At 40.0% G+C, this 19,847-nt stretch overlaps 1 protein-coding gene across 1 annotated transcript in view; it reads right to left on the bottom strand.

The window, feature by feature from the left end:
- Positions 1-19,847, bottom strand: part of LOC147230343 (mannosyl-oligosaccharide 1,2-alpha-mannosidase IA) — a 210,505-nt gene that overhangs the window by 52,153 nt on the left and 138,505 nt on the right. Inside the window, exon 4 of the mRNA XM_086153671.1 lies at positions 18,015-18,095. Within this exon, the coding sequence (XP_086009797.1) occupies positions 18,015-18,095 (81 nt within the window). The remainder of the gene's footprint in view (positions 1-18,014; positions 18,096-19,847) is intronic.

Genomic DNA, 19,847 nt, shown 5'->3' with positions numbered 1-19,847 from the left:
ATTTCACGCACAAACCTGTTTTTCCCTTGTAGCTTCACCTCCAGCTCATTCACTTGTGTCACAGTATGAAAAGTGTTCTCAAGAAGTTCCAAATATGAAATAATCTCCTGTTTGAGCTCCCATATTCATTGATCCAATCATCCAATCATTCACATCAAGGATGAATTCTGTACCAATCATTGGCGGGCCAGATTAAAAAGACCAACGGGCCGGATGAAGCCCGTGGCCTGTAGTTTGCACACCCCTGATCTAAATGGACCTTGAGCTGCCTTTCCGTGTCAGAGTTCAGGTATTATGTAAAAGACAAAAATCATCAGGTTTTTGCCGAGATCTTCAGTATTATTTAACTGTAATCTTTCTGCAAAACTGCACATTTTTGCCTTTTTAAAGGGAAGTTTCAAGATACATGCATATGTGACATATAAAGTAAGTCTGATTCAAATTAGATGTAAGCAGGCCATTAAAAGGAAAAAAAAAAATGAACTGGGTATAAACATCTAGAGTATAAATGAAGCCTTAGAACATCAAGAAGAGCAGCTTAAAACCAGGACTGTATCGAAGTGCTTTAACTGGGTGCAGCTGCAGTACATGAGAAGCTTAAAGGCCAGCAAAAGAACAAATGTGTTGTACACTTGGAATCTAGAAGCGTATCCTGTTTGCACAGTTCCTCTGAACCAGCAGACACTGAATTCAGACATTATTACTGACATCATTTACAAAGTCTGAGGCTATCAAAAGGAACATAGCACAGGGACATTTTCTATTTGAGGTACATTGTGTCTCCTAAATTTGACAAGAACATCTAGAGTTATAAAACGATCTCACACCAAACAACATCAGTTGGGTGTCATCAGCAGCAGCACGAACATCAGTCATCTCTCTGCTCTTCTGCTTTTTGCTGCTCACTTAGTCCAATTGTATCGTACCCATTAAAGTATTTGGTGCGGGGTCTCAAATCAAGTGGATGAATTCACAGTAGGAATCATATTTCCAACTGCCAGACGGATGAGAGCAATCAATCACAGGGGATCGCGGTAGGCAAGGCAATTCTTTTAATCTTATCCCCTAATCCCAGTGGACTGCACTGCAGCGGTGGGCAAGTGAGGTTAAAAAACAACAACAATGAGATTCACATTAGTGGATAAAAAGGAGCTAGGGAGCAACAATAGTTCATTTACATACTGGTTAATGCGATTATAACTTATCAGGGTACAGAGGGAAGCTTTCTTTGATAAAGGGTGCTAATGTAAGAGCAGTTGGCTCGTATAAAGCTTTGTGAAACCTGGGGCTTAGATTGGAGATAGTATAACAAAAATGGTAACTATATAGAGTCTATAGAAACCCCCAGCATAAAAAAAAAAGAAAAAAGTAAAAAATAAATAAAGAGAGTTGTGGGAAAAGATTTGTTCTGCTTCGCTTGCTGGACACACTGATCTGATCGGCAATGTACTCAGTTTGACCTCCAAAGTCGGAGTGAGAAATCTGGAGAGAGTTTGTCACCAAACAAGAAAATATATGGACTCTTCTGGTCAAAGACGTGCTGAGAACACACAGTCACACACAAGCCTGGCGGGGACACTTTGTTTGCATCCTCTCTTTTCTCATACCCGCACTGGAGCATAAGTACCTGCGGTGGAGTTTGTGAGCCGCTGCTTTTATCCCCCGGCAATCTTACTTTGTGTGCAGCGAACAGTAGCACCAGTCCGAGAAAACACAGAAAAGGGGCGGGGATGTAAAGCAACACATTCAGAATACTAGGAGAATTGCTAAAACCAAAATGATGACAATAATAGCTCTAGGGAACATAATGGCTATATAGAAATATACATAAAGAGAAAATATAGATGAGTTGATCATACAGCTGCAAGTCATTATAAAAACTCTGAAAAATGAAAATCATCTTCAATAAACTACAATTCAAATCATCACATGTAAGGTGCGGCCTAGCCGTGTCCTTGTGATTGACAGCTGAAGGGCATTGCAGCAGCAAGATCCAGCTCCATTACCCACACAGCCAGCAAAAGGACACGCTCTGCAGCCATAATGATACATTTAAGTCAGGAAGGGGCTATTTGTTGGTGAGTAAGAGCGGGGAGCAGCAGGCCCAACCCTGGCGGCCATTTATCTTTTCCTATCATCAGCTCCGAGGGGAGTACTTCAAAATCTCATGCCTGCTAAGAGGCCTGCCCATTAGCTAATTGTGTTATACTGTATACACACACACACACACACACACACACACACATATATATCAATGGCCACTACAGCTGGGGCTTCGTTTGTGTAAATACGTGTGTTAAATGGTCTCCACTTGCATTGTGGTTTATGCTCGACTGCATTCACTCATTCATGTACACACAATCACACACCAGTGCTGGCGGCGCATGGCGCTGGAAACCAGACCACTGGAAGCAACTCCGGGTTCATCGTCTTTCCCCAGGACACTTCTGCATGCAGACAGAAGGAGGCGGGGGATCGAACCGCCAACCTTCCGCATCCACCAAACATGTTTGTGCATCCACGTTCCAATTGCTGTTAAACATATAAACCTCAAGAAGGCCGGAGTAAAGATGTTACACTAATAATTTATACAGAAGCAGCAGTGACTCAAGGGAAAAAGTAAGGCTGATAAATAATTGATTATCTCCATGTTGCAAATGTGGAAGATTTCTTTCATTATTCATCACCTCATTGATTAGCACAAGTAGGCTTTCTAACCTGTCTCAGAATTAAAGCGTGGCTGTTCAAATGCTTAATAAATGGCTGCTACAACTCCACGAGAACACACCCCCAATTATATGCTGTGGCGCTTTGCTGAGCTGCGGATGACATTGATCTGCTAAAAAGGGAGTTCAATAAGACAGGCTTTGCTTCTGACAAAATTGGACCGCGTTTCATATTATTCTCACGCCTCATCACAGTTTTCCTCTTGACCCAACGTCCATTTCAAATCAACGCAACGAACAATTTCTGCTGTTGGTTCTCGGCTCACCGCCGCTGCGCCCACAAGACAAATCTTTGAGAGATTGTGTTGATGTTTCTGCAGAGATGGACATCGTATTCAACGTGCAGATGTAATGTTTTGCGTGTGCAAACTCACACCAGAACTCGTGTTTGTCACTCTAGCTCATGTTTTGACAGAGCAACACCCACATGACCTTCCCCTGAATAAAAAGCAGTTATGGCCAACGCTACCTGAATTTAAACTAATCTCTCGGCACAACAAACCACAGCGTGTTTGTCAGGCTTAAAGGTAAATGCTATCAACTCAAATCTTCTATGTTTTGTAAATTCCATACAGCCTGAAGAAAACAACAGACCCGACATCGGACAACACGAGTATTTATCATAGAGGGGGAAGTGTTTGGGTCTTTCGTGACACAAATCGTTTACATCTCACCTGCAAATAAAACAAGCGCAATTCTAATCAAAATCACGGTTGGTGGTCGAATGTTAATAACTGTTCTCTTCTGACATGAAGGAAAATCGTCTATTTGTATCTTGAAACCTCTTCTGTAGCAGATGAGCTCAAGTCCAAACTTAATCAGTTTTTTCCAGGAAGGCATTGACCGCAGCCCAAGACATCGAGGTCAATACTTTCACTGTAAAAAGCCCCTTTAAATAACCCTGAATTGCAAAGTGAGACAATAAGTACCTTTTACTTAATCAAACGTCTTGTTGTCTTCGACGAAACCATAACTTCGGAGAGATTAAAATGCATTTTCCCATTTTCCGAGTGCATTTTCGATACAAGGACTTTGCTTGTGTCCCCTCTGTTCAAGATGTGTATTTTCTTTTAATTTTTATTTTCAAGTCAAAATCAATGTCAAAAAAGCCAAAACCATGTCAGCTTTATTGTCAATTTCTCCACGTGTACTACACATATAGAGGAATCCAGAATACGTTTCTCACTTTCCCACCTTGACATCGCATTAAAAGAAAATAAGAGTGCACATTAACAATAAAGCGCATCATAGACAAACAAACAGAGTATAAAGTGCACACAGATTTTATTGTATAACCCTCTCGCAGGTTTCCAGTGGGCTTGTCTTAATCTACTGCAATGTCTCACTGGGCACCTACCATTGTTATATACTGTATATTATAATGTTCCTATGTCATAATTTCATATAATTACCATGTGCCTGTCAGCCCTAATTAGTATGAGATAATCGTAACTTTCTATCCCAAACCGGTCGAGACAGAGGGCCACCACATTGAGCTGGGATCCGTTCAAGGTTTCAACAATGTTGTGTTGCTTGAAAACATTTTAAAGGCTCTGTTCCAGTGTTCCAGGTCTGCTAAATATACATGTCTACAAACAGATATATATATTTATCTGTTTAAAGCGGCCTATTCCATCTGATGCCACCTGCTCTGTTCCTTTTATTTTTACCACTATATCACTTTTATTGTTTTATTTTTATTGTTTCTTTCTATGTATGTCTTTGGAGTGTCAAGTAAAGTGCCTTAAATAGCATGTATTATTATGATTATTATCATAATATTATGAGCAACTGTAGGATTAACTGAAAAAGACCTGATTGCCATGAAGCTGATATCATTATGTCAAGTATAATGTCCTGGGTTTTATATCATTGTCTTTTGCTGCCTGATTTGTGACGGGAAGAACTGGTGGAAAAAGAAAAAAAAAAAAAAAAAAGAGGTTTCATCTGTGTCTGGAGTCAACTTTTTTTGTGCTAGGGCTCATTTGGGCGGGTGGCCAAGCTCATTTATGGTGTACTAAAAGTACAAATTGGATAGCTTGTAGTGGAAGGAGGCAAGAAGATTGAAGATGGTAGGAACACAACAAAAGGGAAAAATATATAGGATCAAAAAAAGGCTTGTTATAAAATGTAAAAATTGTCACATTTTAATCTAAAAATAATTCAAGCCTCAGATGCCCAGCTTGACTGAAGGCCTTACAAACAAGGTTGCGGGTTATTGTCGAGTTAAATGCGTTGCTGAAATTATATTAGCAGGCTGTTATAAAACCTAAACAAATGTAAAATAAGCCACATGATATATTGCATACAATATCTGAAGAAGCCATGAGTCAAGACTAGCAAGCTGCTTGTGAGGATACATTGTTCATATCCAATGTCTCTTAAGAGCGCTGAAGATATGAGTGGAGTGCAGGGTGTTTCGAAACGCACAAAGGATTACGGATTTGAACACAGAGCAGGATGGAGGTATGGGATGGGGAGCTTTTCTTTTTGTGGCTAAGCCTGCGAGGGGACAAGACTGCACTGCATGGTTACTATGAGGATGTGATGATCCACTTTGATGTGTGGAAAAGAAATTGCTTCAAAGGCCACTTTTCAGGCCCCGACAAAAGGATACGAACCAATAAAAATGTGGCGGCAGTTGCACAAACAGCAGGACATACACGTATCGGTACATGACACAGGAACAAGGGGATGAATTCAGGCTTATTTGCATATAGGGGTCTAGTTTACTACAGATGATTCCAGGCTAAAAGCTATGATAATTCCAGAACTGATTATCGATTGACTAGTTGATTTGGATATTCTGGTACCCCACAACCCACGAGCACGACCCCAACATTCACATGGCCTTCGTATGCACCAGGCATCAAGCTGTTTTGCTCATTGCTTCTCAACTTGCCGTTTGCAAAAGAAGGGACGGGGGGGAGGGAGTGGCACTATTCCCTTCACCAGCAGCAGAGTATATCCCTGTCTCTCCCTGAAGGAGGTCTGAAAACGGATCCGCTCACTGTCTGATGGATATCACTGCTCACCGGACCACTGAGGCTCAGATTAATTCAATTCGTTCCCTGTATACAGTAATAGACTGCACTTTGAAAAAAAAAAAAAGTCACCTGGCATACATTTATCTCCCCTGCAACACAACACTCTCCACAGGGACTTGTGGATGCAGTGAGGAGGAGGATGGCAGCCCTGCAGCTGGGAGCTACAGCTGTTGGTGGTGATGACAATAAAGCGGTAAATTAGAACCTGAAATATACATAGTATATTCACCATCAAACCTGAGCAGCAATGCTAAACCCGAGCAGCAGGCTGCAGAATTAACTGATTAAACTTAGAACACTGTTTCAGCCCTCAGTTCCTCAGCTCCTCTCCTGTGAAACCATCTTCCTATCTCAATCTAGGAGGCGAGCACCCTCTCTTTGTTTAACAATAGACTTAAAACTTTTCCTTTAGCCCCTTGTTATGCTGCCATAGGCTTACTCTGCAGAAGCTGGTATCCCCTGCTGCACGTCTCTCATTCCTTCCCCTCTGCCTATCCAAGCTGTATTTACGTCCCATCTTCATTCCGCAATGGTCACGTCATATCAATTCCCGAGTCCCTGGACTCTCTTATTTTGCAGGTTTCCAGGGGGCGTGGCTTGATCAACTGCAGTGGTCCTGCCAGGCGTTCCTTATTAATTTTTTTATTAATATTACAGCTATTATTGCATCATATCAGCTCTGGCTATGTAACTGTTATCACGACAGCTATTACTGGTAAGAGAAAGTGCCTGTTCCTCCCTACCTTCATACCCCCATCTTAAGCATGCATTTGCTTTCTATCTCTGTGTTTCTACCCCAACTGGTCAGGAAAGAAGATGCTGTGTTTCTACATCGTGTTTAAGGTGAAATACGCATTCTAGGTCAGGATGTCTGGTCCAAATCATTGCCTATGCCTGGCTTTTTTTGATCTTACTTTAAAAGTGACCCCCGTTTGAAGCCTCAATATCTAATATCTTGTCACTTACATGTACGGTGACAGCTAAATACGAAGATTTGGCTGCCAGTGGGGAAAAACCCAACGTTGACATGAAAACAAAGAAATGGTCGACAAATTTCTCAAAATGTGGGCAAGAGCCCAATAATACAATCAATTGCTTTCTGAGCATCTCTATAGCTCCATTACGTTTTATTGGTTCTCTTCGGCAAATGTTACATCATTCTAATGACATCAGACTAATATTGAGAGAATTTATAATGAACCAGCTTGGATTACAGAGACATCTTTCTATTCCAGATTCATATGAGATCTATTTCAATACGTGAATGAGACCTCGCATGACAGAGACAAAGGGAATTGGGTCACTTGAGCTGTGTTCATACTGCAGATATGGCCTTCGAGTGAAAAAAAAATCAAAATAAATAAATACATTTTAAAATTCCCCAGCAGAGCTGAAGTCTCCCTCAGGTGCTGCAGCAGGGCTGGAATTGTGAAAATTTGTATATTTCAGTATTTCAAGGTACAAGCACTGAGAGCTATACAGTCTTTGGCCAAGCTAAGAGTCTCCTGGTGGAAAAATAAAGAGCTCATTCAGAGCTAATGAAAAACAAACATACGAAAAAAAAAATGAATTCCCAGGTGCTTCCGTTCTGATGGAAAATGATTATGTACCATTATATATTATTATTCAGACAAAGAGCACTTTGAATTTGAAACATGGGACTGTGTACACTTTACAATTTGAATGAAAGGGCTCATTATTGGATGGCCGGAATTAGTCATCTTATTACCTACAATCTTAAATCTTTATATGAGGACCCTGCATTGCACCTTTGTACACTTGATTCTCTGTTCTATTATTTGGATTAGCAAATGGCAAAATTTGTTCTTAAAGTCGGCCAAAGTCAGCATATTCCAATGAAACTATTAATCTTTTGATGCATTTACTTAGTGATTCTGTTAAAATGTTCTTATTAGTAGTTTAACACTGCAAGCAAATCTCACATGAACTTAAAAAAAGCTAAAAGTATTGAACATTAAAAAAGTCCTCGATAATTTCGATTGCACCACCACAGCAATACTGACTTAGTACTACGTAATGGTGACCAAAACAGTTTTATACCCTGTTACACTCTATTTACTGTAACAAACAAGAATAAAGTCATTGTACCTACAAAGACAAAGAGGTCTAACAAACTCTGGTGTAGTTAGGATAGTAAAATAAATAAAATAGGAATTAAAAAAAATATTGGTGACAGAAGCAAGACGAAAAGCTGATAAAAGCAATCTGTAATCACTTTTACAGGGAGGGATCCTTATCTCATTATTCCGTATATCACGTAATGACTGAAGCTTATAAGCATGCTGGTTGGCATTACCTGCGTTATAAATATCAATTTGTCCCACATGATATTATTCAAGAAGCCCGTAAAGGTCATTCAGACCAAGAAGTGGCCTCACGCTGCAAATAATATCGAAGGTTTCCTCCGCATTGCAGACGGTTTAATAGATGTTAAAAGGGATGTTGGCATTTTTTGAGCAATGTCTCATGTTAAGAAACCAAACAGAAACATCTGTCCATCACCACTATTCAAAAACAAGAAATATCGTAGAAGAGAGGGAAAACCCCAGTCATTGCATTAATATGTATACTGAGAAATTGACAATAATTAATTAACTTTAGTCATTCAAAATGAAAGAAATATGGTTTCAAGAAAAAAAACTCAACTGGATCCTAAAAATGTACAGCTGAATGAATCAATGTTAGATAAACATAATAAGCTGCTCTAAGGTTATGCAGTGTTATATAATTTGATATCATCTTTTTATGAAATAAGTAGATATGATGGCACTGTTTTCACATTCATGAAGGAACAAAGGGTCATCATACTGATTATTCTGTTCAAGGGTAAATGTAAATGAACAGAAAATTAAGACAGAAACATTTTATTGGTATTTGGCAGTGATGGAGGGTGGGGGCTGTTGGACTTATCGTTTTTATTCAAAAAAGTAACTCAACAGCCTCTATTTGTTCACATGACAACATTCTGCTGAGAATATTCTTTTCTGACGCCTCCTCGCTCCTCTCTCTTTTTCACCCAGCCATTAACATTCTGCTCGGCCTCATTTTCTTATTTCCTGCTCATTCGGCTTTCACCATCATCTCTTGTTATGTTCTCTGTTCACACTGTTGTCTTTTCTCTCCTTCCCATCGCCGTGTCTTTCTTCCCCATCCCCATTGGTCTTTTTCTTTTCATGAGTGGAAAATAATGAACTACATGGAGAGAGTAAACAACTTACCTTGCAAAATAATAACTACAATGAATAGTCTGTTTATCAGTTTGTATTATCATGATAATGCCCACAGCAATGGGGCATGTGCATTACCAATTTATCCAGATGGTGAATAAATGTTACAATCCAAAAAATTTTGAATACTGTGTGAGTATACGTAATGGTGTAGGAACGTTATTTTTGAATGATATCCAATCGAATTTTTCCTTAACTTCACAAAGTACATACAATATAATGTAGTTCTACCCCGAGTCAATTCATCAAAGCCTGTTAAGGGGCTTTTTTTTTTTTCTAAGAAACCCGCAAATTTACTGAAAATGATTGCCTTAATACAAGCTGTTGATGGAAATCCATCCATCCCAAAACACAAGGTCAGTATCACTAAGTACCCAAGTTCATACAGCTTTCTTGTATATGATTTATTAACCCTTAGACCAAAGGTCTGCTTTGAGTTCACAGATGATTGATTAACAACAAATCCGATGAACTGGCAGACTTCGTCAACAGCCAGCATGTCTACAGGGAATGTAGCATGCTGTGCTTCTCAGAGACCTGGCTACAGGTGACCATACCGTACAGCGCCACTGATCCTCCCACCCCATGCTGATACGCACGGGTTGGGGGAAGCAGAGCGGCAAGAAGCGGGGAGGACTTGCCGTCGATGTTAACAAGAATTGGTGCAGCCTTGGTCATATCACCGTGAAGGTCTCTGTGTGCACCCCCAATGTGGCGCTCATGGTGGTGGGACTTCGCCCTATTACCTCCCGTGTGAGTTTTCACACTCCCTCCTGGTCCTTGTCTATGTTCCTCTGTCTGCAACCGCAGCCAGCGCCGGTGATGTCATCGACTCAGCGATCATGGACCTGCAGACGCACCACCCCAGCACTCTCATCCTGATCAGCGGGGACTCTAACCACGTCCCCTGCACTCCTGTTCTCTCCACCTTCCCTCAATACATAGACTGTGCAACAAGAGGGAATAAAACCCCGGACCTCCTGTATGCCAAGGTGAGGGATGCATACAGCTCTTCCCCTCTCTCCCCTCTGGGCAACTCAGACTACAACCTGATACGCCTGGCAGTGCCTATACACACCAGTGGGGAAGCGGCAGGTGGGCAGCACCAGGTCTGTGAAGATCTGGTCCAAAGCCACCGAGGAGGCATTGCAGGAGTGCTTCGATTTCCACCAACTTGAGCCTTTTGATGGACTTTGGTGACGACATCGAGGGCCTCTCTCGTTGCATAACAGACTACATGAAATTCTGTGCGGAGAACATAGTCCCATTAAAAAAGGTCAGTTGTTTCAATAGCAACAACCCATGGATCAACAAGAAAATCAAAAGCCTCCTTAATAGGAAGAAGAGAGCCTTCATGGCTAAGGATCACCAGACCTTCAGTGCTGTCCAGAAGGAGCTGAGGAGGAAACTGGGGGAGGCAAAACTCAACTATAAGGAGAAACCTGAGTCCAAGATGGAGCAGAGAAAAAACCAGAGAGATGACAGGCAGTGGGAAAACCACAACTGGAGCCAAAGGTGGCCCTGATTTTGCTGTGGAGCTGAACCTTTTCTTCAATAGGTTTCTCTGAGGTTGCTGAAGGTGCCTGAACTCTGGAAAACCTCCTGCATTGTTGTTGCTGCTGTATATTTATTCATGGATGTCTTTCTGTCTTCTGTCTCTATTTATTTTTATATTCATATTTATTTTCTTTTTTTTTGACATTATAACTGTTACACTGCTGTGACAAAGGAATTTCCCCTATGGGGATCAATAAAGTTATGAATACGATATTCATCTTAGTTGATCTAAAAGAAACACCCTGGTTCCAGACAAAGTGGAATAAATAAGAACCAATTAAAGTTTCTAAGTTAAGTTGGATGCTGAGAAGTGACTTATAACATTTGAGACCAAAAAATGCTAAGGCTAAAAATCTTGATGAAAGCTGCATTATGATAATGAATCTGGCTTTAGGCTGGAGGAGTGAGACACCAGGGTGATGCCATTCATGGTACATGTTTGCTTCTCAGAGCACATCAGGGCTGCAGCTGATTGGAGGATCTTCTTGGACTCCCCAAATGCAGACCTCTTACTGAAACCAACATGGTGGCCCTTCCCTTTCCCATGGGCTTTGCAAAGGATATTTAATTCTAATTCAATGAAAAGTGTACTTTAATTAGAAAACTGTATCAGGTAACTCCTTTTGCTTGTTCAAGGAAAGCAAACCCCTTTAAACGCCCAGGAACTCAGCATTAGTTTGTGATACGCTTTTTAAAATCCCCTTGGTTTAATGTCTCCTTTAATTTCTCCTCCTTGAATATTAAAATGGCCAAGGTTTTGCAAAAAAAAAAAAAGACATCCTCATTTTGGATAACAAAGACCCCCCAGTCCTCTAATGGATGGACCACATATGATATATTTTGTGTGTGTGTGTGTGTGTGTATGTGTAAGTGTGTGTGGGGGGGTATGTGATGGGGAGTCAAGGTTAGGCCATAAGGAGGGCTAAATGCCCATCCATGCATAATCTCCAAATGCATTCAAACTCATTGGCATACAGCGTGAACACACATTTTTTACCTCTCCTCACCCCTATCTGACTCCGTTATACCCCTGACTGATGTGCATATGAACGACCCGCCCTGCAGCTTCTTCATCCAACATGCGCTTTTCATACAAGGCTGATTGCATGAGCACATAACCCCCCTTTCAATTGTTCATTCTGTTCCTAAAAACGAAAAGGGATGACACCGTTAGGCCTTGCTATCACACGCAAATGTGCGAATATGAATGAACACAGGAAACGTATGCAACACACACGGGACCGCAACGATGTAAAGCAGGCAGGCGGCGAAGAAATGTAGGTCGGGTTTGATCAAAAACACACGTTCTATTATGGTATTTAAACAAGGGACACATTCAATACATAGAAGGATCCGAAAACACAAACATATGAATTGATAGTTCATACAAAGATCTTGCATAGGATATTCAGGAACAGTTGAGAAAAGCCAAACACACATCTAATTAAGCTATGCGGACCATTCCAAGGAGACATTGAAATTGTCAGATGCTCATTATGGAGATGCACTGACCTGCAGCAACACCAGTATGCAGATAATGAACTGGAACATTTGTTACATGTCTGCTTTTTTCATCCTTGGTTCTTAAAAACCTTTCTTTGCAGCCATGTGTCGGTAAGCTCTCATCGCTCCTATTCACACAGCATCACGCAAGGCATCTGCTGTCCATTAATATATATATATATATATATATATATATATACACACACACACACACACACACGCACGCACGCACGCACACATGCAAACACGCACGCACGCACGCACACATAATGGGATATATAATGGCATATTATTTACCCAGGAGGAGTTTGCCATCACAGTGAACTTCATGATGGCACAGTGCCACGCTCTGTCTGTTGTTGTGTGATACAATCCGTCTCAGACATCAATACAATGAGCGGATGCACAAAGCCTGTCAGGACCATTTGGAGTTGAATAATTTACTCTTGCAAAGTAGCTCTTGATGCGACAATTACTTTTCCATTATATATAGTTTAGTTCAGGATAGACCCACCACAAACGCTCCTCTCCTTCGCCAACATTCTCTCAACTATAGAAACGGCAAGTACAGAATTTTTCTCAGACTCCGCATGATTGACTGTCTCGGAGCGCTTTTCTTAGAACGTTTAGACATTTTTGGGATTTCAATGCTGCAGCTGGAAAGGCAGGATGGTCAGGAAAAAACAAAACAAAAAAGGGAACCGCTTGCTGCAGTGTTTTTTTTTTAACGTGTCTCATTTAAATACTGAAAAGAAAAGATCTTGCAAGTGAGCTGAAAACAAATCTGTGCCTACGTGAGGTTCTAGGATAAACAGGATATTTATTTATGATTCCAATTCCTAGACTTTGTGTGAGGTGCACCTAACAATAACTTTTATTATGATTATCAGCGATATTGAATTGCAGCCGATTGTTTTTGAAGAAACTTTTTATTTATCCTAAGGCAAAACTATAACTTTCACATATTAAGAAATGGTCTAAGCAAGCTTAAAGTAGAAATGCAGATTGTTTAATTCCCCAAGAGTCAGATCAATGAATGATGATCTTGTTGTCTTAATTGCCCTGACAGTGCTAACAAACACACACACACACACACACTCCAAAGACTACGACCCTTAACACATATTAGAGAAAGTAATGTCTACAATACTGTACTTTCTGGACTGTTGAGCGCACCTGAATAAGCCACACTGGCGAAATGAATATATACAGATATGTGTATAAATGTAGGCACGTGTCCATGTTGTGACATGAGATATTTACACAGAAAGATGTTATGCAGAGCTGTTTTTTTTTTACTTTTAATTAGATACATAACATCCGTAAATTCTTTCTTCTTCTTTGCCTTTCGGCTTTTCCCTTCAGTGGTCGCCACAGCGAAACAACCTTCTCAATCTAACCCTATTCTCTGTATCCTCCTATCTCACACCGACTTCCTTCATATCCTCTCTCACTGCATCCATAAATCTTCTCTTTGCTCTTCCTCTAGACCTCCTGCCTGGAAGTCTCTTCACCTCTTTTCGACACTCACAGACTTGACTGTACATATCTCCCATGGACTGTTGACCTCAAGAACCTGAAATCCTCCAACTTCTTGATCTCCACTCCCTGTAGCCTCACCATTCCATCTGAGTTCCTCTCATTCACACGCATCTACTCTGTCTTGCTGCGACTAACTTTCATTCCTCTCCTTTCTAGCACATACCTCCATCTCTCTAGATTCTCCTCAACCTGTTCTCTGCTCTCACTATTGATCACAATGTCATCTGCAAATATGTTCCGTGGAGATTCCTGTCTAACCTCATCTGTCAGCCTGTCCATCACCAATGCAAACAAGAAGGGTCTCAGAGCTGATACCTGATGGAGTCCCATCTCCAACTTGAACTTCTTTCAACCCTACTGAGAGAATTCGGGGTAAAACGCCCCTGCAGCTTGCCGAAAAGGCTGAGCGACTCAGATGCCACACGTTTAATACCACTCTTGTCAATAACTACCGACCATTTTATTGACCTTTTTCTAAAGGTTGAATTTAATCACTTTATTTATGATGGAATGCAGGATTGATGCTTTATGTTAATGCAATAATGAATTACACACTCAAACACATGAAGGGGTTGGAGGGCTTTGTCACCAATTGTCGTAAATGTGGCAGATATGTGTTGTGATTCTGTTAAAACAGAGGCACCATATGGATGACTTGAGAGCTCCTTTGTTAAAGATACATCTTCTTTCCCAAAGCTCTAGTTCACACACCCATCATCAAAGAATATGAACCAAAACCAGATTTTGCGTATTCGTTACAAACCTCTGCATCTACCTTGAGGTGACAAACTACCGGGCAGCTTTCTCAAAAACATGGCGCTCCTTTTTTCGATAATTCCTCGGAGACATGTCTCCCTGACCTGAGCTTTTATAGGGTGTGCTTTATCTATTTTCTCCTTTATGTCTGAAATTGGCTGGTCAAAAAAAAAGGAGAGAAATTAATCATTTTCTATGAAAAATATTTCCAAAAGGGGGAGATTGATTTCATTTTACTTAAAAAAAATACTAATCATGTTTAAGATGTATTTAGGAAGTTATTCAATGTTAAAAGAGAGAAGTGACAACTAAGAAATCAGGTTTATGTGTTGAAATTCCCAACATTTAGAATTTGTTGCTGCTGTGCTCTGGAAATAGGTTGGCCAACCTATAACTGTTGATGTTACATCAAAATTAGTCATTTATATCCAAATCCTCAAAAAGGTAAACCTTTGTTGGTTTATCAAATAGAGAAGTAAATTAGAACTAACACAATTTCTGAATTTGGCCCACTCCACAGTCAGAATCTGGATCAGACTTAAATTTCAATAGTCAAGAATTAGGTGGGGAATTTAAAATGAAATATCCTCATATAAGGTCACAGGGTTGCAAGATGTTATTATTACTATTTTTTTTAGTTTAGTGAGTTTATATTGGTCCTTTCAACTCAAATATAAATTACAATATAAATATATATAAACACAAAAACAGTAATTCATATAAAAATCCTAAGACAACTTTGCTTTGAGTGAAAAGGTTAAGGTGTCCTGGAGGCAGAAAAATGTATTTGCTGCACATAGTGGCTGCTGATGAACTTCAATGCTGTTTTTCACTTAATGCCACACACACGCACGCACGCACGCGCGCGCACACACACAATCCCATAATGGTACATCAAATAGTAACCTCCCTGATTCTGTTTAGCTGCAGCAACTTTTCAATCTCTCGGTTTTATCGTTTGGCCAAAATCACGACGTAGTGGAAGAGAGAAACTTTGCAGCACAGCACAAGGAAAAAGTACCGGGAACGAGGCCGCAGTCACGGGGGGGGGGAAACTAGCTGCTATAAATCCTGCTCTCAGGATCCTTCACAGAAAGTACACAAATGACTCATATAATGGATCACTGTGCTGGAGTAAAGAGTATTGATATGTCTGTCAGGAAACTAGGAGTGTATGATCCATCTTTGGACCAAGATGACAGACTGTCACAGCGAGATCGTCCGAAACAACGAAACAAAAGATGCCTCAAACGTGTGAATAAAGAGAGACGGAGGACAGCAGTCACAGGACCTCTTTTCTGAAGTCTTCAGGTGATGCGACAATGCGAGCAAACTTCACAGAAAAGAAAAAAAAAGCTCAATTTCCTCTTTGTGCACTCTGTGATTCTGACATTAGTGAATGTTATTAACGATGCTAAAAATGGACACCTACCCAGTGAATAAAGATGGATATTTTCTGCATGGCATTATGGCATACAAAAGCGGAATAATGGAGTTAACTATATATCCTGTTCGGTTCATGGATGATTTTTATGCCGCTCTCCCTTCGGCTAGCTTGTTGTGTAAATCAATGTCCATTAAATAGAGTTGAGTTCAGATGCCACTGGAAATTCCATCTATTACTTCTGCAAAGATTCAGCCTGTGCAGCAGGGTGTGTGTTCTCTCCAGGAGGCTGCTGCAGGCAGATGCTCATTATGAGACACTGACCTCCAGCAAATTCACAACACCCTGATAATGAACTGGACAGTTTGTGATGTGTGGGTGTCACTGACATTGTGCCGTCCAGCATTTTTTTTTTTTCTGGCAGGGCAAAGTTTCACAACATCACACCCGGATGCAGTCCCTTTCAACTACCGGCCTTTACGCTCCTTTGCAGGACCTCAAATGTTATCACGAATGCCAACTTCCTGAGACCCCAACTAACATCTTATGGGATGAACAGTAGGTTTATAACTATAAAATATAAAGCAGTTTGAAAAAAAAAATTATAATAGTTATAGTACATGGAAATGTAACTTTTTGCAATTATCACAAAACCAAAGGACCATTGCACTGTCATATGCAGTTTGTTTGGGGAAAATGGTTGCTAAATGGAAAGTCTCATGTCCGGAAGCACTGGTAATAATAATAATAATAATAACAATGATACCATTACACCACATACACCGCCTGAATAACCTGAACTAAATTAAAACTAAATGTTTCTCTACCTCAACTCCAAATCACCACAGATCGCATGGATATGCAGATATTGCATGAGTTCAACTGTGTGACAAAGTCCATTATCTGTGTTTGTGCACTGGGGGCTTCTTGGGCAGGAGCAAGACTGGCTGAAAAAAGTCGATAACTTAGATAATCATATTCAGTCATGATTTTCTTGCAGGAAAAAAAAAACCTATAAGTCTTTATCACATGCCTTTTGTTATGTCTGCTTAAACATTTAAAAATGGGTCTCAATTGAAGAAATGTTCAGATCTCCTATGCGATACAGTGGACTGGAGCAGAAATGTCTTCATACTTTCAGAAAGAAATTTGAAAGTGGTCCTTGGATTATTTTGAATAACTGCTGTGGCGAAAATCCAAGCTATTTGAGGGGAAAAGGGGGGACATCTCTGGGAGATAAAGCCCAAATTCTCTATCTCTAGGGAAATGATTGAGATGGAAAAATAGCACAAAAGATGGGAAGAAAACTTTTCTTTTCCAAAACATTCCACATTAACACATCGACATGGCAACGGGCTCACAGCAGATACTGAAAGCTCAAGAACTCGGTATTTCTCGAGGGAACAATTAAAAGTACAAATGAAAAGCTGTAAAAGGTCACATTCACAAAGTCGTGGATACGTGCAACGGCCAAATGATTAACGGAGACAACATTTTAAACACCCAAGGCCTTTACAAGACATAACTTTTCTGACACTTTTCAGTCTCACACATGAAGTACTGTAATTCAAATACATTATTCTAATTAAAGTGAATTTGATCTAATAATTTAAGAAAATGCCTCTTTAAGCCAATTGAATTTGTTTTTTTGTTTTTTTTATTAGGGAATTTTTCCATGATCATGCTTTAACGAATAAAGCTAAACGGACTGATTCCATATCAATATATTTGGATTTTCGACTAAAAGAGGCAGCATCAGTTTTAGATACCACTGGTATATAAGTTGATGTATTTGAAAATTCATCATTACTATTCTTGTTTATTTTTCATTCCTTTAAACCGCTCCCCCCCACAAAATAAAAAAAATAATGCCAAATTTGACACATAAACATATTTTCTGAATTTAGAAATAGTTGAGGACTTTGAGAAGGCTAAAACTGTAATGTTCTCCATGGATTTAAAAAAAGTATAATGAAAATACTGATATAAATAACAAGGACATATTGAAGTTTGGGTCTGAGCAGGTTGACATATGGCTCATTCCAAGCATGTGGACTTTGCAACGCACCGGCTGTTAGACACGAATGATCAAAATTACTAACAAGTCTGTTCTACGAGGACGGCGCAAAGACTCAATAAAAAACAAATGCACTGATGTAGCCGGAGTGAGTGCATTCAGTCAATCACACTGCAAACTGGTTAGCAATAAAGGAAGCGGTGGATCTCAGTGGAATAGAAGGATTATTCTTACCTCGTCTCCTGTCAGGTAGAACGCCGACAGCAATCCGCCAACGTAACGGATGTTCACCTCAAACAGCGATGCTTCACCATTCTGTTCAAACAAGGGAGAAACACAGTTGTCATGGAAGAGCAGAAAAATGATACTCATTTTAATCTACCTCTGTATTATCCAAGAATACATTTAATCGTTTGGATGATTATGATGCAAAATTCCATGCATTCCAATGTGAAGTTGACCTGGATGCCTGAGGGTTAGAATTTTGGGATAAAATGGTAAATGCACTCCACTAATGGAGTCTTTTCACACCTTGATGATACTAAATAGCATACATCCCTTCACACACTGCTGGCGACAGAGCTGTCGTGCACGGCGCTAACCAGGCCATCGGGAGCAACTAGGGATTCAGTGTCTTGCTCAACTTCTGACTGAGCCTTTCCCCCTAACCCGCAATTCATCACCTCATTTGACACCAGTAAAATGTGTCTCCGCTTCCATCCCATTCAGCCAGAATCCCACATTTAATACTTCTGCTATTGTGTTGAATGTGTGTGCATTTTATTTATTTCTCATTTCTTATTCCCACTGACGGATAAGAAACATCGCCCATTAAGAATGAACATAAGCAAGACGGACAGGTCCCATGGTTCCATGGAGCTGCATGATAATAGAAAAGATCAGTTTCTGTTGTCATTTAATGGGAACTTTTTGTCAAAGGAAGGTTTGGCTTATACTGCATGTTGTAATCTGTCCACATCAAATACCGGCATCCTGAAGACCAACGCCTATTTTACATCTGCCTGTTTTGCTTCATATGATTCAGTGGATTTTGAAACCGGAGCTTGTCTCTTGAAGAGCTTGCGCCACAGCGGGACCAAGTGAACTGCTGAGAACCCCCAGTTTCCTAGGACCCTTGCTCTCTCTTTTTGAGAATGCTGTAATGGAAATTTCCTCTCCACAGAATTCATCTGCTTCAGCAAGACTTCTCAAAGATTGAGGCCGTAGAGTCATAGCCCTATAATCTTGTTCCCAAGCGTTTTGTTCCCTCTTTTGTCTGAGTGTCTCTTACAACTTCACAGCTCTATGGATTATTGAAGATTTGGGGGCTTTGGTTAAATTCATGAGACCCCCTCCCGCTGTTTAGCTGTGTTTTTTTTAACAATGTCTGCTGTTTGTTTTGATTTTTTTGGCATTCGGGGTTTGATTTTCATGAACTTACAGACCACAAAATAGCAGCATTAAACTTCTCTGATAATGTTCTCACTCAGCATTTGAACACTTGTGTTAACAGAAAGTTTATATGCTTTCCATCAGTAAATAGATCTGCAACATCTTCTCATTATTACATCATTATCCCTTTTCCATTTAATTTTAATAACCAGTCTTTAGCAATTCAATAAATACCTGTTTGAACTTATTAGTTAGCTCTTAAAGGACATGATTAATATTAGATGAAATTAAACCAACACATTCCAATGCTGATATTTTGGCATGCTTTATCAATTAAAGTAAAATAAAAGTCCCGAAAATTATTGGCTGTAATGCTTTAGACCATGTTGAGGGGTCGGGCAAAGACTGTCACTTATTGTTAGCCCCATTGACAGAATAATTGCTATCTCAAGGGATTTATAACTGGAGACCAGGGAGGACAATTAGCTGTGCTCAGAGGAGATGAGAATCACTGGGAACTGTTCCTTGATATCGGTCAATTTCTTGAAGACAATTTCTAAAAAACAATAAATTAAAAAAAATAAAAGTTATTTCAAACTGGTCAAAAATATAAATAAAGTAAAAAATAAAACTCACAAAATTATAAATAAATAAATATGAATGTATCCATTACTT

The sequence above is a fragment of the Fistularia commersonii genome, chromosome 10, assembly GCF_037954325.1.
Source record: "Fistularia commersonii isolate RoL2024-O1a breed Wild chromosome 10, RoL_Fcom_v1.0, whole genome shotgun sequence".
Lineage (NCBI taxonomy): Eukaryota > Metazoa > Chordata > Actinopteri > Syngnathiformes > Fistulariidae > Fistularia > Fistularia commersonii.
Note: the sequence above shows the minus strand (reverse complement) of the source record. Positions and strands in the feature narration are given on the sequence as shown.